The 24,516-nt window shown below is 39.9% G+C and overlaps 2 protein-coding genes across 2 annotated transcripts; both read left to right on the plus strand.

Moving 5' to 3' along the window:
- The first annotated feature begins 5,270 nt into the window (after positions 1–5,270).
- Positions 5,271–6,614, plus strand: LOC311048179 (uncharacterized protein). The gene is made up of 3 exons (XM_084061267.1): positions 5,271–5,380; positions 5,850–6,272; positions 6,420–6,614. Exons 2-3 carry the CDS (start codon positions 5,935–5,937, stop codon positions 6,511–6,513), a joined length of 432 nt encoding a protein of 143 aa, XP_083917393.1. The 5' UTR covers positions 5,271–5,380; positions 5,850–5,934; the 3' UTR covers positions 6,514–6,614.
- A 1,655-nt stretch (positions 6,615–8,269) lies between these two features.
- LOC311048178 (uncharacterized protein) lies at positions 8,270–11,245 on the plus strand. Its single transcript, XM_084061266.1, has 3 exons — positions 8,270–8,311; positions 8,921–9,493; positions 10,157–11,245. The coding sequence occupies exons 2-3, from the start codon at positions 9,144–9,146 to the stop codon at positions 10,242–10,244; spliced, it is 438 nt and encodes a 145-aa protein (XP_083917392.1). The 5' UTR covers positions 8,270–8,311; positions 8,921–9,143; the 3' UTR covers positions 10,245–11,245.
- The last annotated feature ends 13,271 nt before the right edge of the window (positions 11,246–24,516 follow it).

The raw sequence follows: 24,516 nt of genomic DNA on the forward strand, positions 1-24,516 counted from the left end.
CAATTTTTTTTTCTGCAGAATCAAATGTTTTATGGTCATGATTCACCAGGATCCTGGATGGCTTGATTCTAGGCTTAACCCATTGATACCTGGAACGCATCTGTGTCAATTTAGATTTCTTCGGCTATTTTTGAAAAATCGTGAAAATATTTTTTTCAGATTTTTTTTTTAGGATTCAGATTTTTTTAGACATGGCCTCAGGTCTTAATGGGTTAAATTAATTGATATAAATATTTTGGGAAATCTCTATGGGAAAGATGCATGGGGTCTGGAACGATGGTGACACTGCTATGCCCTATTGTTTTCTTTAGGAGAGTAGAATCAGAGGTGAAAGGTCACCGTCTCTGTATATACAGCCACGTGACAGAGTTTGTTGAAGAACATAATGTAAGCATTAATTTCAACAAGATGATGTGTGAGGTGTTGGGGGGGGGGGGGGGGGGGTGCGCAGCTACTCTGTGGCGCCATATTGAACGTCATCGAAACATTTTAATGTTCAAACTATCCTGGTTCTAGAGATACCTGTAGGTAAGCATCAACATTGTGAGACTTTTGTGCATTAGAAAATCTTAACATTTTTGGGGAAAATTCTTGAAGGACTATTATTATTATAAAAATGGAGGCAAATAAATCTTGACGCCATTGTTTTTGCACAGTTGCGTAAACAAACTGGAATATCTAAAAGGTGACTTAATTGAAGGATTGTGTTTGAGACCGTTTCTGGAGGTGTCTGAGTCTGACAAAGACAAAGGTCATCCACTTGAGACAAACGATGGTGAAATGATAGCAGCTCATTGAACGTGACACTTTGATCCCTCACGCTGACAGACGCCTTTTCTACCAGCATGTTGTCTAGTGCTCATACAATTACGAAACGGGTTAGGTCCTTAATCACTTTAAGCCCTATATACACTTTGTCGTACAAAGAATGGTGAAACTTGTAGATCTCCCATTTTCACAATTTTCAAAACCCTTTGAAGTTTTTCACCCATGTGACGACATGCCTGAAATAGCATCGCCAGGTGGTTAAAAATAAGATCATAAACAGATCGTAAACTTTGTGGTTTTGGTCTTGGCACCAGAAACCCTGGGTGAGTTTTCAGGGAACCTAAGCCATTGTCGCATTACAGAGAACCCAGTCCTGCTAGTCTAGAACAGTGGTTCTCAACCTGTGGGTCAGGGGGCGTCCCCACATGATTTTGGAGGGGTCCCCAGATGACAATGAAGTGAAAATGTAAGGACTTTTAAGACCTTTTTAATACCTCAAAGAAAAGAAAAAAAGGCCATTAGCGCATCAAAAGTAATCAACAAACTATACTATAAAAACTAGACAAACATTGGCCAGATTGTCAAGTAATAAGAGGCAAAAATCTACAAGCCGATCTACAAGCTCACAACTTCTCGCGTCTGTGGAACCGAGTCAAACTAAATGTAATGCCTCAACTCCTACAATTCCAAATGGTTATCAGGGTGGTTCAAATTATCATTATTTTGGGGGTCCCTAGTTAAAAATTACGATTTATTTTAGGCGGTCACGGCCTGAAAAGGTTGAGAACCACTTCTCTGGAGAACACAACCGATCCCAAAATGATCCTGACCGCAAAGGGCCATTTCTCAGTTCATGGAGAAACTTTGATAAGTAATGCGCCCTTATTTCCTTTTTTTTTATCACTCAGTCATGCGCCGCCTCTTGTACTGGAAGAACCGGTTTCACAGCTTAAGAGGCATTCATCTCTGCATCGTTGTTTTCTTTCTGTCAATAGGATAATTGCATGATACTGGACTCTGTGGTTAGGATGATTCAAGTTCAACGTGATTCTTAGGAAATTGATGGAAGTCCCTTTTATCAAATGACACGCTTCACAAAGCCGACAAACCTGGCAACGCTATTTGAATTGATTGCACACGGACGTTTTTCCACGCGGAAGTGTGAGCTGAAAGGTGATAAATGGCCGTTCAGGCAGTGGCGACGACCCGCTGCGCGGAAATTAATTCCAAGTCCACGCTGTCGTCGACTCCCGTTACTCGAACCCATGAGTCATGCATCCAACCCTGTATCCACAGGGAGGAGGTTATTAGTGACCAATACGTTTTTTCTTCTTCTTTTAATTGGCTTAGTTGACCAGTATAGTAATGCTCTATATCTAGGTCCAAATAGATGACACGAGTAAGAGAACCAACAATGTGTTCTGTATATTTTCTTTATGATTATTTTACTTTGTGTTTTTGTTTCTCTCTTTTTATTTATAATTGTAGCCTTGGCTAGTCTTGTTGCTGTTCAAGGAATTGTCTTCTGGAGTTTTGCTAATGGTGGCAAAACACACACAGACAAGCCTAGGCTCACATAATTGCTCATAATTTACTGTCGTGCATTGCGTTTTTAGTAGAGATGGTTCTACTGTGTACTCATCGTTTTCAGCACACACACACACACACACACACACACACACACACACACACACACACACACACACACACAGACAAAACGGTCAAAAAGTGTAAAGACTTGCCTTTCTTCATTGCTCTACTTATTTGGGCTACATCGTCACATGTAAAAGGAAAGCGGTGTAAATGATGAGAGTGCGTTTTGTGTGAATACAAAGCAGATGCTCAAAATTTTCCATGCTTCAATTATATTGTGTGATACTTTGTTTTCATAGTAAATGCAAATAAATTACCCTGCTTGGCAGGACATTTTAGAAAACCTTCTTGGTTGTAATTATGTGAAATATAATTTTGAATGTCAATTAAGCTTTAGTTGAAGGACCACATGATTTAAAAAGGGTTCAACAGCTTGACCCGGAACAACATTAACCACTTCAATCCCCCTATTCTGGGGGGAACGTTTGCCAGAAATGGCAGATCTATTAGCTCACAACACATCGCTTTGTGAGCTTGTAGATGGGCTATTTCTGAGGAAGAGATTTGTTGTAGAAGGAAATCGAGCAGACCAATTACAGGCCCAACTCAGGTCTGTTTCACTTAGAAATAGAGGGTTTAAGACTTGAACCACTTAAACTTTAAGTGGTTAGAATTTAGTAATGTATTACGAGCTGCACCACTTGTCAAAAGTAAACAAGACGGGGTCTAATAACGTTGTGAATCTCTGACGTATTACCCAGATATCGTTGCTGTCGGGCAGAAACCGCTTATCTCCATATTTTAACTTTCTGTTTTTTCGTAAATTAATACCCTACTTGATCATACTACAGCGTCACACAGAAGCATCAAAAGTAGCAGATCTGCAAGCTCGAAACATGGTGCGAAGCCACGCGTTTTGCAATGTTAAGAGAATCTATAGGGATTTTATTTCACTCATACGGATACAAACAGAGAAATGTAGCCACTGCTAATACAATGCAACAAAGATAATGAGATGAAAGATAATGAATGAAAGCTTGGCCTTTATTTCCTCCTGTGACGTGTGCCCCTGTTCTTTTTCTTTCTTTCTTTGTCCTTTATTTATTCAGGATAGCCCATTGAGAGCAACCTGTCTTTTTAAAGGACGCCCTGATAACAGCATATAAAATACAATACATACATAATGAAAAACAATAACAAACCATATTACAGTGTCACAGATGCAAATGAACCTAGTTACATGAAGCAGGTGCAGTCACTATGTAGTGTGTCCTCGAGAAGCACCCTAAATGTCTCAATTGAGACCAATCGCACCAGTTTTAGAGAATCCAGTCTTTCCTTGTTCACTGCTCTTACCAGGACTGGTATATCTAATGTGGGCTTGCGAACGTGTTGAATGACCAGTAACCTTTGGTTTCAGAAGCGAGGATAGGTACAAAGGAAGCTTTCCACACAGGGCCTTATAATAAATAAAATACAATGTTGCTCTCTACACACTGCGAGATGTTAAAGTCATCTCTGGTGATGGCAGATCAGCTTCAATAATTTCCAATGAAGATGTCTGCTCTTACACCTTCCTTGCACTAGACAGAGGGAACTAGCCCAAGCAGGTTTGGGGAGATTACTTATAGGGAAGTAAATTGGTCAAGAAGAGGAGTAGCCAGGTTTCATCTGATGTACTCTTCTCTGGTTTCTGCAGGAGGAGGAAGAAAGGCCATCCAAAAAAATGTGTTCCTATGTTCTACCTGAATGTTCACGAGACTTTCAATTAGCCTGAACCCTTACTGTGACAGACTGTCTCACTCTCAAATGACAGGTGAGAATAGGCTCTATGCACAGCAGCCATATTATCACAGGTCGTTCACAGGTGTTACCAATGATACTAATGCAGGCTCTGTTCCATTTAGTGTAGCACAGCGGTTCTCAGATATTTCATAACACGACCCCATAACTCTGAGAGTGTACAAATGGAACCAAATGGACCCGTAAGGGTCCATTTGGTTCCATTTGTACACTCATAGTTACACACCCGTAAGGGGCCATTTGGGAACCCCTTAAGGAACCATGAGACTGACCAGAATGGAACAGAGCCTTTATTGGTAACACCTGTGAATGTCTTCACAATATGGCTGCTGTGCATAGAGCCTATTATCAGCCTGGTCAAATTATTCAAACTTGCAGCGGTGGACACTGGACAGTCACAGTAAGGCCACTTGAGTAGTACCGTACATACTGTACATGTGATTTGGTGGTTGTGCTGGGAGTGTTTTGAGGACACAAACAATCTAGCTTAGGGCCCAGGAAGGGCCAGCCCTGGTTGTGAACTTGTACATCGGCTATTTCCGCACGCCACCATTGTGCTCAGCTTTACGACGACGTCCTATCCTGGAATTCTAGTGAAAAATGGTGAACGGTTATTGTTCCAAGTGAATTCCCTCATCAGATAAGGAGAATGGAATTCAAGTGAATCATGCTCATCAAGCCTACCTGAGAAACTATATTGACATTTCCTTGGAACCGTAATAATAAACATGTCATGTGACTGACTCTGAGTTTCCTGTGAAGGGAGTCAGAGACTTCAAACAGACTTCTATCTCTCACACATCTACTGTATGTGCATAGACCGTAACCAAGTCGCATGTGACAAATCATTATCCAGTAAGTTTTTATTTTATATTATAGTCTGCATGTTTTATAATGCCATGTGGAGAACTTACTATTATTATTATTGTTGTTACTGTTATAATTTTGCATATTGTTAATTATTTTATTTCCCATAATCATTGTTTCAGAAAAAGCATTAATAGTATTCTTTCTTCCATAAAAGGCTAAAGCATATTCGGCTCCATGTATCCATGTTTATCTTAATATGTTGTTGTTTTTTCTATTGTCCTTTCTTCTATACTTAGGAACAGCTGTAGAACAAATAGTCATCAAATCCTTCAGGGTGAACAACACTGAAGGACATTCGAACAGTGGTGGAAAGTACTCTAGTACAGTACTTAAGTACAATTTTGAGGTATTTTTTTACTTTACTACTACTCCATTACTCATATCTATTATCTCAGAGGCAAATGTACTTTTTAGTCCACTACAACTATTTGAAAACTTCAGTTACTAGTTACTTTGTAAAACATGCATTAACCACTTTAGACCTATTTGGCTATTTGAAAATAGCCGGTCTGCAAGCTCACAACGTGACACGGTGTGAGCTTGTAGATCTGCTATTTTCAAAGGATTTTATACATTTGGAAACTTGTGAAATGTGACATTGTGCATAATGAGTACTTTTCCTTTTAGTACTTAATTATATTTTGATCGCAATCATTTTGTGCTTTGTCTCAAGTACATTTTGAATACTGGTACTTTTACTTGTAACAGAGTAGGCTATTTATAAGTTTTTGCTACTTTTGCTTGAGAACTAAATGTGAGCAGGCTACTTCTTCCACCACTGCATACGAAAAATAATTTTACCCATTTTGTTACAGCTGTAAACCTCAATAAAGAAGTTGAAGTTGAAGTGCGCGGTGAGTCACACAACACACAACTCTTGTGGACGTTTGACACATCATCATGCCTGTGAATGAAGAGCTGGAGTGTGCCGTGTGCTTCCACTCGTACTCGCGCTGGCACCGCATCCCCAGGATGCTCCACTGTGAGCACACCTTCTGCGCCCCCTGTCTGGAGGCCATGTCCAGGCTGCAGAGCGGCATCCGCATGGTGTCGTGCCCGCTGTGCCGCTGGATCACCTGCGCCCACGCCAGCTACACGCTGACCGGCGCCCTGTGGGTCAACACCGACATCTGGGACCGGATCTCACAGAAAAACCAGGAGGAGGAGGAAGAGGAGGAGGAGGAAGATGGACTGGAGCAGTGGGTCCAAAACCACAAGAATGTGGAAGCTGCCGTGAGGTAAGACAACACTTCAACTAGAATATAGTTTAATTATAGTAATTGTGCAATTTCAGCATGCATTATACTTTTAAGTATCTTATCACTCTCACTCTCTCTCTCTCTCTCTCTCTCTCTCTCTCTCTCTCTCTCTCTCTCATTTTTTAGCTCAGCTTCAAGTCTTCCTGGTTTTAAGTCAAGAATGCACACTTTCATGAGATTCTTCGGCTGTGGTGCATCGAGATCTAGGACTGCGGTCTAATACCAGAGATACTAAAGTTTTTGCAGTTGATCAGCACGGAAAAGAGGAAAATATCCTGAATTGTATTGATCTTGTAATATCATTTTTCTCACCGAGTCAGAATTAGGCCTGTAGAGCATCTGAACGATGTATTAGTTAGACTCTATGACGTCTGATATCAGGAACTACAGAATAATGTTGCAAGTGAAACGACAGGTGAAAGTGTCCTTATTTACTTTAGGGTACATTGCACACCGCTTTATACTGCTCGTCATGTTGTAAAAAATCTAGTATGCAAGTTGCATAATAATGATGCAATGAGAATACTCATTAAAAAAAACAGAGGGGGCAGTGCTAGTCAGATGTTTGTCACTGCAGGAGTGAGGACTTCTAAAGCACTTCTAAGAAATGTAATGTTCAAGTTCATACAATGGATGTACTGTGTCTGCAAACAGCATCATCGTGGCTCTCAAGCCGTATGATGAGCTGTTCACGCTATACATCCAGGTGCACTGGCTGAAATGACTGTGTGTTCTGCCTGTGGGTTAAGTTATGTATTAATTTTACATTTTTAATGATTTTATTTCCTGTCGTGTTTCTTTTATTTCCATTTTTCATACGTTTGTCTATGGGCCTGAGTCCGCTAATAAAGATCGAATTGAATTGAACGGAATACAGTATGCAAAGTTTCAGTTGTTCCACATTAAACAAAAGTATATCATGACAACATTCACATAGAGGCAAATAGAGGGGGTTTGAAATTGTGTTTACATAACTATAAATATCAATACAAAAATATACTTCTACACATAATGCACACATACATTATTTATATTTTTTCGTTCTTAGTTTATGAACAAACAGATTCTGTATTTTTACATCAAGTTTACACACATGCCCCTAGTGTTGTCAAACTAGTTTATGAAGCATCTATGAAATCTATGGAAAAGTTTCATCTGCAACCATAGGTCTGCAACACAATTCTGTACAATATATAGTGGGGGTCCCTGCTTCATCTCTCTCTCAGCTAAGGGGTCCTTGGCATGAAAAAGGTCGAAGACCCCTGTGATAGATTATAAGTGCATGTCATGACATCTTTGTTCTACAGCAGGGGTCGGCAACCTTTTTGACATGAAGTTTTCATTTTCTTGATAGTCGGTGTGCCGTATCAACATTAAGTTTAATTATGACACCACATCAAAATGTAATATTTCCATCTGATTTTGATGCTATACATAGCAACCTTATTTTATTTCCGTCTTCTTCTTTACAAATATTTTCTTTCACATCAGGATGTAATGCTCATTAGACTCAGAGCAATGACCCACCTATATCTCCCAGACTCCCTCCCCAGTCAGAGTTAGGAGTTTGAATGAATGTAGAATTATGTACACGATGTAATTTGTATATAGATGTGAGGGGACTTCATTTAACTGAAACTTAAAAAAAGAAAGAAATTAATGTTAAAAGAAAAATCTCTCTCTCACACTTATGCCAGTGTGCCGCTGATCACCTAACCTCACCCTCCCCTGTGACAATGTTTGCACCCGTGCCTAAGGTTGCCTGCCCCGGTTCTACACGTTATTCCTTGGAACCGTGATGCAAAACATGCCATGTGGCTAGAGGAGAAAACAATACATGTCATGACAAGCTAAGCCTATGAGCTACTGAGAGGCGTAACAACTCAGAGAGAGAGAGAGACTCAAAAAGCTCACGTACCTCACACACAGGCACACTGACACACTGACACACACACAGAGAGAGAGAGAGAGAGAGAGAGAGAGAGAGAGCAAGAAGTCACTGTTCCTATCAACCTCTTGTAAGTAATTGTTAAAATAAGATTTAATATTATATTGGCATATTGATTGAACGGCATGTGGGGTGCTATCGTTTGTTTATAATGATTATGATTATGATGTTGTTGATTATTATTATTATTAGTAGTAGTAGTAGTAGTAGTAGTCTTCTCTAGTAATACTTGTAGTAGTAGTAGTTTTGTAACTTTATAAATCTTTCAGAAAATAAACATTGGTCTAGTATTCTTTTAAGGTTCAAGGTTGTACTTTATTGTTACATCTTGTGTAGGCCTACAGGTACATAAGAGTAAAACTTATTTTGGTTTGGCATTCCTTCAGACAATGCAGGAGCATAGATAATAACAACAACAACAGAATAATGGAATAGAATAGAAATCGTAAAAAGATTTTAAAGAAAAGAAAGAGAGTGCAAAAAAGATCAAAAAGAGAATAAATGTTTTTTCCACAGTAGCTGCCACTTAACTTTGTGTAAACAACTTCACACTATATTCTATATACAGCAGATTAGGTATAGGTGCAGTTCAAGCATCTTTCTTCCATAAAACTCAAGTATTTCAGGTTTTCTTTTTATCTTTATGTTGATCTTTTTTGTACCGTTTGCTCTGTTTCAGAATCAACGGTCTTCAAATCCTTCAGGGTGAAGAAGGGGACAGACCAGTAGTCTATTACTACTGTACTACACTGTACTTACAGTAGGCCTACTACTACTACTACTGCACACACTGTATACAGTACAGTACAACCTCCATCATCTCCGCCTCAACAACACAACTTCTCGTGGCTTTTTTTTTTTTTTTTTACATCAGCTGAACTCTTGCCAGTCAACGATCAATCATGCCAGTGAATGAAGAGCTGGAGTGCGCCGTGTGCTTCCACTCGTACTCGCGCTGGCACCGCATCCCCAGGATGCTCCACTGTGAGCACACCTTCTGCGCCCCCTGTCTGGAGGCCATGTCCAGGCTGCAGAGCGGCATCCGCGTGGTGTCGTGCCCGCTGTGCCGCTGGATCACCTGCGCCCACGCCAGCTACACGCTGACCGGCGCCCTGTGGGTCAACACCGACATCTGGGACCGGATCTCCTCATCGCAGGAGCAAGAGAAGAATAAGAACCAGGAGGAGGAGGACGACGAGGAGGCACTGCAGGAGTGGATTAAAAACCACAGGAACGTGGAGGCTGCTGTGAGGTAAGACAACACTTCAGCTCTGTTCAGTCTATGTAGAATTATTATAGTTTAAAGAAGCACTTCGCCCATTTTCAACGGTATCTTCATATAACTGGTCCTCACTAATGTTCATTATAAGACGGCACGATTTCCGTCTACTCACTCACTTTAGTTCTCATTGGTGGGCTAGTGGACAGTTCAGAAACCTGCCTACCAATGACATCATCGATGGGGATTCCAAACGTATAGAAACTATAGCCTTTCTCTTCCTGGAAAGTTAGCATGCTGAAAAAACAGAAGCCATTATTGTTCTTACATTAATACCATCTTTGAAGTTTGTTTTAGCCTTGTTTTAAAATGACCAAATCTGCCTATCACGGATAGGCACTGGTTTCTGAACTGTCCACAGCCCTCCTCTGAAACAGAGAGCGAGTAGACACACATGGTGCCGTCTAATAATGATCATCAATAGTGAAGACCAATTATATAGGTTGAAAATGGGAGAAGTGGTCCTTTAAGCATATCTCAGTCATTACTGACAATCTCTCTCTCTCTCTCTCTCTCTCTCTCTCTCTCTCTCTCTCTCTCTCTCTCTCTCTCTCTCTCTCTCTCTCTCTCTCTCTCTCTCTCTCTCTCTCTTTCTCTCTCTCTCTCTCTCTCTCTCATCTCCATGTCATATTTTAGCTCAACTTCCATTCTTCCCAGTTTTAAGTCAACAATGCACAAGCTCATGAGATTCTTCAGCTGTGGTGCATCGAAGACTGCAGCCTAAATGTCCACAAGAAAAGCTAGTGACACTGGTCTGTGAAATTACAAAAGGCATTGTAAGGCATGGATGAATATTGATCTTGTAGTATAATTAGATGATGGTTAATGAGCTGATTAGAGAATTAAGACCTGAGCATCTAAACAGTGGATTATATACAGACAGATTTAAATATCTTGGTTTGTACTGGTGTTCATGATCACGTTTATTTTAACGTTTACATAATGTGATTGACTTCTGTGTAGAGTTCACTTGTCATATGTCTGTTCTTGTCGTATGGGTTTGGTACGTTACATAATGAATACAGTATGTAGCAAGTATATCATACGTTTTATTATGATGTCTTATTTTTTTATATGATGTATGAGAGAGATTTGAATGACTTTATTTTAATTAATTTTCTTTGTAAAGAAATAGAAATTAAAACATTAAGGACCACCTGCTATATTTCAAAATGAATGGGAATGATCAATTTCACCCTTCTACCCTCCATTATACTGTATGATACCCTGTGGTGAAACTGATGGAGGATTAAATATTTGCATTTTGAAATATGATGGCTGCCCTTTCTATATAAATAATTCTACAGGTTCTGGCCTGTTTACCCTCAGGGATAAAGTACCTACCTATACCAGTACCTGTTATAAGATAGACGTAATCACCTTACAACCTACATACCAAGATATTTAGATAACAAAGCAAAGCCTTATTTTAGTAGAACATATCTTAATGAAATATTGAGTCCTTTTTAGGTAAGCTTATACAGTTTAAAACCTTTTTAATCATGAAAAAGAAAACCTTATTAAGACACTTCATGTTGTTGCTTTTTCCACTCTTTCACTTGTCACTCTTCTGTATATGACAGTGATATGACGGCTTGTAAATTGACTATTTTCAAATGGCCCGAAATGTATATAGGGCTGAAGTGGTTAATGTATGTTTTGTAATAATAATCAAAATCTACAAAGTAACTAGTAACTAGTTTTCAAATAATAGTGGACTAAAAGTACAATATTTGCCTCTGAGATGTACTGTAGTGGAGTAGAAGTAAAAGTACTGAAAATTGGAAATACACCGGTAAAGTAAAAATATCTCCAAATTGTGCTTAAGTACAGAACTTGAGTAAATGTACTTAGTTACTTTACACTACTGAGAGTTTTGTAGGCCAGTGGTTTTCTAACTTTTTGTGCCCAAGGCACCAAAAATGGGCCAGTCAAAATCTTAAGGCACACCTGTATTCATAGCAGAAATAGCCGACCATCTCCAAGGTCACAACGTTGTGAGCTTGTAGATAATATGCTATATTCTTTTGTATTTTTAATATTTGTGGGGAAATTGCAATCATATCACAGGGTTTTAGGAAGTGTAGTGTGTGTACACACACTACACTTGGACGGATAGAAATCTTATTTATGGTTGAATGATTGAGACTTTATACTATGACTTGCCCAGAGTTTGTGACTTGGGTCATTTTAAATGTGAAAGTGGTGGTCTGTGAAACATTGGAATTTATCTTGGTTGGTTTAAAAGGGTCACGTTCAAAAAGTAATAACGCTAAACTGAGCACACATTGAGAATAATTTGTAAATATTTATTTTAAAAATGTCTTACTCACTTTGTATTACAAAAACTGTGAAAAGTGTTATTTAATTTGTTTTATGTTGTTTTAACTTTGTACAAATGTAATTAACTCATTATTAAATGTCAATAAACCATGAGATTAAATAAAACAATCACGATCATGATACTGACCACAATACTGACCATGATACTGACCACGATACCGACATGATACTGACCATGATACTGACCATGATACTGACATGATACTGACCATGATACTGACCATGATACTGACATGATGCTGACCATGATACTGACCACGATACCGACATGATACTGACCATGATACTGACATGATACTGACCATGATACTGACCACGATACCGACATGATACTGACCATGATACTGACATGATGCTGACCATGATACTGACATGATATTGACCATGAAATCGCACTGGCAGATTCGTCTGGTTTCCAGGCTAATACTGACCATAATACTGACCATGATGAATGCATTACACTACTGATACTCCACATACTACACATTTACACACTATTTACAGCCTATTTAGTATCTACAAAGCAGTAGTAGGGTTTAAATTCAGACATACTAACGATAAATTGGCATAGGCTACTAAATGGTATGTTAGTAGTAGGCTATGTGATTTTGGACACAGTGGCCCCGTCCTATTTAGTATGGCAATTAACATTTTAGTGTGTATGAAGTGAAACCCTTCAGCTTAGATGCTAAATAGTAGGCTGAACATAGCACGCTGTGGAGTATGTAGTACCACAGTATGCAGTTTCGGAACCCATGTGACAGGAAATGTCACATGGGTGATTGTACGTATAATGCATTTTAAGCATATTTATAACACATTATAGACATGGGATGCATAGAATGTGTTACCACACAGTGAACACATGCATATTCAGAGGAATATAGGGGTCCAGGACCCCCTTATGAAGACCCCTGCTCTAGGGTAACATATGCTATGGTTTAAACATATGTTTTAAACCATAGTATATGTTACCCAAATATAATGTTGATACTATGACAAACTCTTGTTTCCCCTAACTCATAAACTACTTTAGTTATGTAGGTTATAAATAGCCTACATTTTGCACAGTCACGTCATTGTTATCCAAGTTACTTGCATTCAATCAGTGGAAAATGTACTCAAACTTTTTACTTAAGTAAAAGTATCAATACTGCAATATAGAAATACTCTGTTACATGTAAATGTCCGGAATTCAAAATGTACTTGAGTAAAAATATAAAAGTATTGGCATCAAAATGTAGTTAAAATACCAAAAGTAAAAGTACTCATTATGCATTGCAGAACTTCCCATATCAAGTGTTCAAATGTAAACACATTCTTTGAAAATTGCAGATCTACAAGCTCATTGTGAGCTTGTAGATCTGCTATTTTCAAATGGCTGAAATGTATATAGGGCTGAAGTGGTTAATGTATGTTCTGTAATAATAATCCAAATCCACAAAATAACTAGTAACTAAAGTTTTGAAATAATTGTAGTGGAGTAAAGGTTTAATATTTGCCTCTGAGATGTAGTGGAGTAGCCTATAAGTAAAAGTACAGAAAATTTGAAATACTCCAATAAAGTATTAAAAAATACCTCAAAATTGTAACCTTAAGCACAGTACTTGTGTAAATGTACTACCTCTCTCCTATGCCACCTCTACTCAGTCTCCACCCACTCTATTAGGGGGACAACTGACACCTGTCTGTAATTGAGACAGCTGTATACAGGGGTGCAATCATAGACATATAAAGGTAGACGCCTCCTCTGGCTCTGAAGTGTCTGTATGGCGGGCGCACTTCCGCTTCCGGGGGGAGCTGGAAAATGTCCACGTGCGTCACAGAAGGGGGCGTTCAGTAGGCCAATCAGAGGCAGGTGGGGGCGGGACAACTAGATTCTGACAAGTCCTGGAAAAGACGCGCTGTGATTGGCCAGTAGTCAACACGCTGTGATTGGCCAGTGCCCGTACCCCCCGGAAATATGGCGGCCACCATACGAAACAGGTCGCTCCAACGAACTGCAGAGGCCAATGAGGTATCTAGGTTTCTATATCTATGGGTGCAATGCTCACTGGACGGCCTTGCACGCCGTGCCGGAACCTATTTGACCAGGAGCACGCGCAGGCACACGCATAGAGGGTTCCCGACTCACAACTAGCGAATTAGCATAGGAATAAGCCTAGATGCATATCAATTGTCCATTGTGTGACTTGCAGTGTAGGTGTTAAGCGACGTGCGCGTCACGTCATTGAAATAGAGTGCAAGAACATACCAAATGAGCATTGCATGCCTGGTATAGACAAATCCACAGACGCGCTGCCTGTAGGCACCCATAGCTGCGGTGTCAACGCTGCGCACCGCGACACCGCAGCAATGGCCGCCTACAGGCAGCGCGTCTGTGGATTAATCTATAAAGGCAGCAGGGAAATCAGTCTAAGCATGGATTCCTTCAAAGCTCGCCTGTTGGGCTGGAGCTGTGGCTCTCACCAGTTACCAATACCTGTCAAAGCTCGCCTGTTGGGCTGGAGCTGTGGCTCCCACCAGTTACCAATACCTGTCAAAGCTCGCCTGTTGGGCTGGAGCTGTGGCTCTCACCAGTTACCTGTCAAAGCTCGCCTGTTGGGCTGGAGACGTGGCTCTCACCAGTTACCTGTCAAAGCTCGCCTGTTGGGCTGGAGCTGTGGTTCTCACCAGTTATCTGTCAAAGCTCGCCTGTTAGGCTGGAGCTTTGGCTTTCACCAGTTACCACCAGTGCAGGTATGTTTGTTTTTGGTTTAAGTGATCATGAGCTGTAGAAGAGTGCTGTGAAATTACTAGTTTTGTTTTAGCCTTCAGGTGCTACAACCTGGGTGCACTGATCATAAATGGCCTACTTGGACTGACCTGGGGGTTTTGATGTGGATTAGCTAGCCATGTCTGTCTGCGCTTCTTTGCACGTCTCAGGGATGTCTTCATATATATATGTATATATATATATATATATATGTATATATATATATATATATATATATATATATATATATATATATATATATATATATATATATACCACACTTAGTGATTTTTTCGGATTTAACTTTCGTTTCTGTAAAATAAATTTTACCGAAACGAAAATAACCAATCAACTCTAAATTGCCTGAAACGTACTCCTAACAGGTTTTTGGGGGGAGTATTTTGGCCTCCACGCTTTTTTTCGGATTTAACTTTCGTTTCGGTGGTGACCAACTTTCGTTTCGGTAGTTTGATTACAAAATGTAAGTTGTGTAAAAAATAATCTGACTATACTAAGTTGTTATTTGTTTGTTTAAGTCAGGCTATACTCTACTCAGAGTCATAAGTTTACAAAATGTACTAAAGTACAGTGAACGTCTGTGCGGTTTGTCTTCATCACTGAAAATAACGTACATGTAAACTGATATAAAACTGCTGTCATGTGCAGTTGGGGTGAAGAAACACAACCATTTCACTCCTAATAATACCTATTTGATTTGACATCCTGACTTGCTGCTGTAGCTGAGGCTTGAACCTGTTACCTGCGGCTCTTTAGTCAGTGACTCTATCCATTCACCTACAGCTGTTTCCTTGGAATCTGTGGTTCTGAAACGTTTTGTTGTCAACCCCCCAAATTGACTTGTATTTGGGCAGTGGACCCCAATGTGAAAAGATGTAGTGTCAGGGCCCCCCATGAAAAAGATTTATATTTATGCTGTAACACATTTTTTTTAAAGTTATTGGTCTTGTTTGTTGTTCAAGTGAAAGCACCAGGAAGGCTGTACTTGTCAGCCATCTGTTAGCTCAATGGGTTGAGACGCAGTATTCATGATCCAGGGGCCATGAGTTCAAATCCCATTGATGTCTTTCCTATGATTCTTTCCTTTGCAGACTGGCTTCCAGAAGATCAACTCAAAACTACCAGGAAGGCTGTACTTGTCAGCCATCTGTTAGCTCAATGGGTTGAGACGCAGTATTCATGATCCAGAGGCCATGAGTTCAAATCCCATTGATGTCTTTCCTATGATTCTTTCCTTTGCAGACTGGCTTCCAGAAGATCAACTGAAAACTACCAGGAAGGCTGTACTTGTCAGCCATCTGTTAGCTCAATGGGTTGAGACGCAGTATACATGATCCAGAGGCCATGAGTTCAAATCCCATTGATGTCTTTCCTTTGCAGACTGGCTTCCAGAAGATCAACTGAAAACTACCAGGAAGGCTGTACTTGTCAGCCATCTGTTAGCTCAATGGGTTGAGACGCAGTATACATGATCCAGAGGCCATGAGTTCAAATCCCATTGATGGCTTTCCTATGATTCTTTCCTTTGCAGACTGGCTTCCAGAAGATCAACTGAAAACTACCAGGAAGGCTGTACTTGTCAGCCATCTGTTAGCTCAATGGGTTGAGACGCAGTATACATGATCCAGAGGCCATGAGTTCAAATCCCACTGGTGTCTTTACTGTGATGCTTTCCTTTGCAAACTAACTTCTAGAAAAACAAGTTAAATCCACCAGGAAACCTGTAACTCTCAGCCAACAGCTTAGCTCAACTGGTAGAGCGTCTGTCCAATAACATGACTTGACTTGACTTGAGTGGGTTCGATTCCCACTCCGAGTCATGTGTCCCCGGTAACTTGGGGCAACGGATAAATTGACTGATATCCTTAGTGATGCTTCCCTTTGCAGACTAACTTCTAGAAAAACAAGTTAAAACCACCAGGAAACCTGTAACTCTCAGCCAACAGCTTAGCTCAACTGGTAGAGCGTCTGTCCAATAACATGACTTGACTTGACTTGACTTGAGTGGGTCAAGTTACCGGGGACACTTGACTCGAGTGGGAATCGAACCCACTCAAGTCAAGTCAAGTCATGTTATTGGACAGACGCTCTACCAGTTGAGCTATGCTGTTGGCTGAGAGTTACAGGTTTCCTGGTGGTTTTAACTTGTTTTTCTAGAAGTTATTCTGCAAAGGGAAGCATCACGAAGGATATCAGTCAATTTATCCGCTGCCCCAATTTACCGGGGACACTTGACTCGAGTGGCAATCGAACCCACTCAAGTCAAGTCAAGTCAAGTTATTGGACAGACACTGTACCAGTCGAGCTATGCTGTTGGCTGAGAGTTACAGGTTTCCTGGTGGTTTTAACTTGTTTTTCTAGAAGTTAGTCTGCAAAGGGAAGCATCACTAAGGATATCAGTCTATTTATCCGTTGCCCCAAGTTACCGGGGACACATGACTCGGAGTGGGAATCGAACCCACTCAAGTCAAGTCAAGTCATGTTATTGGACAGACGCTCTACCAGTTGAGCTAAGCTGTTGGCTGAGAGTTACAGGTTTCCTGGTGGTTTTAACTTGTTTTTCTAGAAGTTAGTCTGCAAAGGAAAGCATCACAGTAATGACACCAGTGGGATTTGAACTCATGGCCTCTGGATCATGTATACTGCGTCTCAACCCATTGAGCTAACAGATAGCTGACAAGTACAGCCTTCCTGGTAGTTTTCAGTTGATCTTCTGGAAGCCAGTCTGCAAAGGAAAGAATCATAGGAAAGACATCAATGGGATTTGAACTCATGGCCTCTGGATCATGAATACTGCGTCTCAACCCATTGAGCTAACAGATGGCTGACAAGTACAGCCTTCCTGGTAGTTTTCAGTTGATCTTCTGGAAGCCAGTCTGCAAAGGAAAGAATCATAGGAAAGACATCAATGGGATTTGAACTCATGGCCTCTGGATCATGTATACTGCGTCTCAACCCATTGAGCTAACAGTTGGATGACACATATAGCCTTCCTAGTAGTTTTCAGTTGATCTTCTGGAAGCCAGTCTGCAAAGGAAAGAATCATAGGAAAGACATCAATGGGATTTGAACTCATGGCCTCTGGATCATGAATACTGCGTCTCAACCCATTGAGCTAACAGATGGCTGACAAGTACAGCCTTCCTTCCTTGAACAACAAACAAGACAAATAACTTTTAAAAAAATGTGTTACAGCATAAATATAAATCTTTTTCATGGGGGGCCCTGACACTACATCATTTCACATTGGGGTCCACTGCCCAAATACATGTCAATTTGGGGGGTTGACAACAAAACGTTTCAGAACCACAGATTCCAAGGAAACAGCTGTAGGTGAATGGATAGAGTCACTGACTAATGAGCCGCAGGTAACAGGTTCAAGCCTCAGCTACAGCAGCAAGCCAGGATGTCAAATCAAATAGGTATTATTAGGAGTGAAATGGTTGTGTTTCTTCACCCCAACTGCACATGACAGCAGTTTTATATCAGTTTACATGTACGTTATTTTCAGTGATGAAGACAAACCGCACAGACGTTCACTGTACTTTAGTACATTTTGTAAACTTATGACTCTGAGTAGAGTATAGCCTGACTTAAACAAACAAATAACAACTTAGTATAGTCAGATTATTTTTTACACAACTTACACGAAAGTTAAATCCGAAAAAATCACTAAGTGTGGAGGCCAAAATACTCCCCCCAAAAACCTGTTAGGAGTACGTTTCAGGCAATTTAGAGTTGATTGGTAGTACTTTGTAGTGACTTTTTTTTTTCACCATTGTGTCACTACCGAAACGAAAGTTTGTCACTACCGAAACGAAAGTTAAATCCGAAAAAATCACTAAGTGTGGAGGCCAAAATCGTCCCCCCAAAAACCTGTTAGGAGTATGTTTCAGGCAATTTAGAGTTGATTGGTAATTTTCGTTTCGGTAAAATGTATTTTACCAAAACAAAAGTTTGTCACTACCGAAACAAAAGTTAAATAAAAAAAAAATCACTAAGTGTTGAGGCCAAAATCGTCCCCCCAAAAACCTGTTAGGAGTACGTTTCAGGCAATTTAGAGTAGATTGGTAGTACTTTGTAGTGACTTTTTTTTTTCACCATTTCGTCACTACCAAAACGAAAGTTTGTCACTACCGAAACGAAAGTTAAATCCGAAAAAATCACCAAGTGTGGAGGCCAGAATCGTCCCCCCAAAAACATGTTAGGAGTACGTTTCAGGCAATTTAGAGTTGATTGGTCGTACTTTGCAGTGACTTTTTTTTTTCACCATTGTGTCACTACCGAAACGAAAGTTTGTCACTACCGAAACGAAAGTTATATCCGAAAAAATCACTAAGTGTGGAGGCCAAAATCGTCCCCCCAAAAACCTGTTAGGAGTGTGTTTCAGGCAATTTAGAGTTGATTGGTAATTTTCGTTTATGTAAGATTTATTTTACCGAAACGAAAGTTAAATCCGAAAAAATCACCAAGTATGGAGGCCAAAATCGTCCCCCCAAAAACCTGTTAGGAGTACGTTTCAGGCAATTTAGAGTTGATTGGTCGTACTTTGCAGTGACTTTTTTTTTTCACCATTGTGTCACTACTGAAACGAAAGTTTGTCACTACCGAAACGAAAGTTAAATCCGAAAAAATCACTAAGTGTGGAGGCCAAAATCGTCCCCCCAAAAACCTGTTAGGAGTACGTTTCAGACAATTTAGAGTTGATTGGTAATTTTCGTTTCGGTAAGATTTATTTTACCGAAACGAAAGTTAAATCCGAAAAAATCAGTAAGTGTAGAGGCCAAAATTGTCCCCCCAAAAACATGTTAGGAGTACGTTTCAGGCAATTTAGAGTTGATTGGTAGTACTTTGTAGTGACTTTTTTTTTCAACATTGTGTCACTACCGAAACGAAAGTTTGTCATTACCGAAACGAAAGTTAAATCCGAAAAAATCACTAAGGGTGGAGGCCAAAATCGTCCCCCCAAAAACCTGTTAGGAGTACGTTTCAGGCAATTTAGAGTTGATTGGTAATTTTCGTTTCGGTAAAATTTATTTTACCGAAACGAAAGTTTGTCACTACCGAAACTAAAGTTAAATCCGAAAAAATCACTAAGTGTTGAGACTAAAATCGTCCCCCCAAAAACCTGTTAGGAGTATGTTTCAGGCAATTTAAAGTTGATTGGTAGTACTTTGTAGTGACTTTTTTTTTCACCATTTCGTCACTACCAAAACGAAAGTTTGTCACTACCGAAACGAAAGTTAAATCCGAAAAAATCACCAAGTGTGGAGGCCAAAATCGTCCCCCCAAAAACCTGTTAGGAGTAGGAGTACGTTTCAGGCAATTTAGAGTTGATTGGTCGTACTTTGCAGTGACTTCTTTTTTTTCACCATTGTGTCACTACCGAAATAGTCTCGCGTAGCCAGACCCCACAGAAAATGAAAAACAGCGACCTCTGCTTTTCTGATATTCTGTGGAGTCTGGCAGGAGTATAATGTTAGACTAGAGCGCAGGGAAACACCGGTTTCATGTCTGCCTATAGCGCATCACTTCCGGTTGGTGCGACCATGTTTTCATTCCCACTAACAATATTTCTACACGGAACACTAACACCACTTCTCCCAGAGAACATGGATGGTTTTGGTTATAAGCCCACTTGTTTCTATGATGAAAGAGTAATTTAAAATGTGAATATCTTTCCGTGGTTTTGTCCGCTCCGAGGACGCTATTGTTAAATTAGTTTCGGCTAGTTTCGAGGGGGGGAGGGTGGATCATGGTGGATGGACACGTGAATCCCGCCCACTACATTTGATTGGGTAAAGCGCGGCCCACTTCCTGATCTGAAGGCACGCCCACTTTTAGCCAATGCGCACTGGTTAGGACGAACCGCTCCGACAGATTCCACCGCAGGTCGGAATCTGTTCTTGAGAGATTACTACCGAAACGAAAGTTAAATCCGAAAAAATCACTAAGTGTGGAGGCCAAAATCGTCCCCCCAAAAACCTGTTAGGAGTATGTTTCAGGCAATTTAGAGTTGATAGGTAATTTTCGTTTCGGTAAGATTTATTTTACCGAAACGAAAGTTAAATCCGAAAAAATCACTAAGTGTAGAGGCCAAAATCGTCCCCCCAAAAACCTGTTAGTACGTTTCAGGCAATTTAGAGTTCATTGGTAGTACTTTGTAGTGACTTTTTTTTTTCACCATTGTGTCACTATCGAAACGAAAGTTTGCCACAACCGAAACGAAAGTTAAATCCGAAAAAATCACCAAGTATGGAGGCCAAAATCGTCCCCCCAAAAACCTGTTAGGAGTACGTTTCAGGCAATTTAGAGTTGATTGGTCGTACTTTGCAGTGACTTTTTTTTTTCACCATTGTGTCACTACCGAAACGAAAGTTTGTCACTACCGAAACGAAAGTTTGTCACTACCGAAACGAAAGTTAAATCCGAAAAAATCACTAAGTGTGGAGGCCAAAATCGTCCCCCCAAAAACCTGTTAGGAGTACGTTTCAGACAATTTAGAGTTGATTGGTAATTTTCGTTTCGGTAAGATTTATTTTACCGAAACGAAAGTTAAATCCGAAAAAATCAGTAAGTGTAGAGGCCAAAATTGTCCCCCCAAAAACATGTTAGGAGTACGTTTCAGGCAATTTAGAGTTGATTGGTAGTACTTTGTAGTGACTTTTTTTTTCAACATTGTGTCACTACCGAAACGAAAGTTTGTCATTACCGAAACGAAAGTTAAATCCGAAAAAATCACTAAGGGTGGAGGCCAAAATCGTCCCCCCAAAAACCTGTTAGGAGTACGTTTCAGGCAATTTAGAGTTGATTGGTAATTTTCGTTTCGGTAAAATTTATTTTACCGAAACGAAAGTTTGTCACTACCGAAACTAAAGTTAAATCCGAAAAAATCACTAAGTGTTGAGGCTAAAATCGTCCCCCCAAAAACCTGTTAGGAGTATGTTTCAGGCAATTTAAAGTTGATTGGTAGTACTTTGTAGTGACTTTTTTTTTCACCATTTCGTCACTACCAAAACGAAAGTTTGTCACTACCGAAACGAAAGTTAAATCCGAAAAAATCACCAAGTGTGGAGGCCAAAATCGTCCCCCCAAAAACCTGTTAGGAGTAGGAGTACGTTTCAGGCAATTTAGAGTTGATTGGTCGTACTTTGCAGTGACTTCTTTTTTTTCACCATTGTGTCACTACCGAAACGAAAGTTAAATCCGAAAAAATCACTAAGTGTGGAGGCCAAAATCGTCCCCCCAAAAACCTGTTAGGAGTATGTTTCAGGCAATTTAGAGTTGATAGGTAATTTTCGTTTCGGTAAGATTTATTTTACCGAAACGAAAGTTAAATCCGAAAAAATCACTAAGTGTAGAGGCCAAAATCGTCCCCCCAAAAACCTGTTAGTACGTTTCAGGCAATTTAGAGTTGATTGGTAGTACTTTGTAGTGACTTTTTTTTTTCACCATTGTGTCACTATCGAAACGAAAGTTTGCCACTACCGAAACGAAAGTTAAATCCAAAAAAATCACTAAGTGTGGAGGCCAAAATCGTCCCCCCAAAAACCTGTTAGGAGTACGTTTCAGGCAATTTAGAGTTGATTGGTAGTACTTTGTAGTGACTTTTTTTTCCACCATTTTGTCACTACCAAAACGAAAGTTTGTCACTACCGAAACGAAAGTTAAATCGGAAAAAATCACCAAGTGTGGAGGCCAAAATCGTGCCCCCAAAAACCTGTTAGGAGTACGTTTCAGGCAATTTAGAGTTGATTGGTAATTTTCGTTTCGGTAAAATTTATTTTACCGAAATGAAAGTTAAATCCGAAAAAATCACTAAGTGTAGAGGCCAAAATCGTCCCCCCAAAAACCTGTTAGGAGTATGTTTCAGGCAATTTAGAGTTGATTGGTAATTTTCGTTTCGGTAAAATTTATTTTACCAAAACGAAAGTTAAATCCGAAAAAATCACTAAGTGTAGAGGCCAAAATCGTCCCCCCAAAAACCTGTTAGTAGTACGTTTCAGGCAATTTAGAGTTGATTGGTAGTACTTTGTAGTGACTTTTCTTTTCAACATTGTGTCACTACCGAAACGAAAGTTTGTCACTACCGAAACGAAAGTTAAATCCGAAAAAATCACTAAGTGTGGAGGCCAAAATCGTCCCCCCAAAAACCTGTTAGGAGTATGTTTCAGGCAATTTAGAGTTGATTGGTAATTTTCGTTTCGGTAAAATGTATTTTACCAAAACAAAAGTTTGTCACTACCGAAACAAAAGTTAAATAAAAAAAAAATCACTAAGTGTTGAGGCCAAAATCGTCCCCCCAAAAACCTGTTAGGAGTACGTTTCAGGCAATTTAGAGTAGATTGGTAGTACTTTGTAGTGACTTTTTTTTTTCACCATTTCGTCACTACCAAAACGAAAGTTTGTCACTACCGAAACGAAAGTTAAATCCGAAAAAATCACCAAGTGTGGAGGCCAGAATCGTCCCCCCAAAAACATGTTAGGAGTACGTTTCAGGCAATTTAGAGTTGATTGGTCGTACTTTGCAGTGACTTTTTTTTTTCACCATTGTGTCACTACCGAAACGAAAGTTTGTCACTACCGAAACGAAAGTTATATCCGAAAAAATCACTAAGTGTGGAGGCCAAAATCGTCCCCCCAAAAACCTGTTAGGAGTGTGTTTCAGGCAATTTAGAGTTGATTGGTAATTTTCGTTTATGTAAGATTTATTTTACCGAAACGAAAGTTAAATCCGAAAAAATCACCAAGTATGGAGGCCAAAATCGTCCCCCCAAAAACCTGTTAGGAGTACGTTTCAGGCAATTTAGAGTTGATTGGTCGTACTTTGCAGTGACTTTTTTTTTTCACCATTGTGTCACTACTGAAACGAAAGTTTGTCACTACCGAAACGAAAGTTAAATCCGAAAAAATCACTAAGTGTGGAGGCCAAAATCGTCCCCCCAAAAACCTGTTAGGAGTACGTTTCAGACAATTTAGAGTTGATTGGTAATTTTCGTTTCGGTAAGATTTATTTTACCGAAACGAAAGTTAAATCCGAAAAAATCAGTAAGTGTAGAGGCCAAAATTGTCCCCCCAAAAACATGTTAGGAGTACGTTTCAGGCAATTTAGAGTTGATTGGTAGTACTTTGTAGTGACTTTTTTTTTCAACATTGTGTCACTACCGAAACGAAAGTTTGTCATTACCGAAACGAAAGTTAAATCCGAAAAAATCACTAAGGGTGGAGGCCAAAATCGTCCCCCCAAAAACCTGTTAGGAGTACGTTTCAGGCAATTTAGAGTTGATTGGTAATTTTCGTTTCGGTAAAATTTATTTTACCGAAACGAAAGTTTGTCACTACCGAAACTAAAGTTAAATCCGAAAAAATCACTAAGTGTTGAGACTAAAATCGTCCCCCCAAAAACCTGTTAGGAGTATGTTTCAGGCAATTTAAAGTTGATTGGTAGTACTTTGTAGTGACTTTTTTTTTCACCATTTCGTCACTACCAAAACGAAAGTTTGTCACTACCGAAACGAAAGTTAAATCCGAAAAAATCACCAAGTGTGGAGGCCAAAATCGTCCCCCCAAAAACCTGTTAGGAGTAGGAGTACGTTTCAGGCAATTTAGAGTTGATTGGTCGTACTTTGCAGTGACTTCTTTTTTTTCACCATTGTGTCACTACCGAAATAGTCTCGCGTAGCCAGACCCCACAGAAAATGAAAAACAGCGACCTCTGCTTTTCTGATATTCTGTGGAGTCTGGCAGGAGTATAATGTTAGACTAGAGCGCAGGGAAACACCGGTTTCATGTCTGCCTATAGCGCATCACTTCCGGTTGGTGCGACCATGTTTTCATTCCCACTAACAATATTTCTACACGGAACACTAACACCACTTCT

The sequence above is a fragment of the Gymnoscopelus microlampas genome (assembly GCF_963454915.1).
Source record: "Gymnoscopelus microlampas genome assembly, chromosome: 7".
NCBI classification, from domain to species: domain Eukaryota; kingdom Metazoa; phylum Chordata; class Actinopteri; order Myctophiformes; family Myctophidae; genus Gymnoscopelus; species Gymnoscopelus microlampas.

Coding starts and splice junctions, on each gene's coding strand:
- LOC311048179 (XM_084061267.1), top strand. CDS start 5,935: ATGCCTGTGAATGAAGAGCTGGAGTGTGCCGTGTGCTTCCACTCGTAC. Junction 6,273..6,419: donor AATGTGGAAGCTGCCGTGAG/GTAAGACAACAC, acceptor CTCATTTTTTAG/CTCAGCTTCAAGTCTTCCTG.
- LOC311048178 (XM_084061266.1), top strand. CDS start 9,144: ATGCCAGTGAATGAAGAGCTGGAGTGCGCCGTGTGCTTCCACTCGTAC. Junction 9,494..10,156: donor AACGTGGAGGCTGCTGTGAG/GTAAGACAACAC, acceptor GTCATATTTTAG/CTCAACTTCCATTCTTCCCA.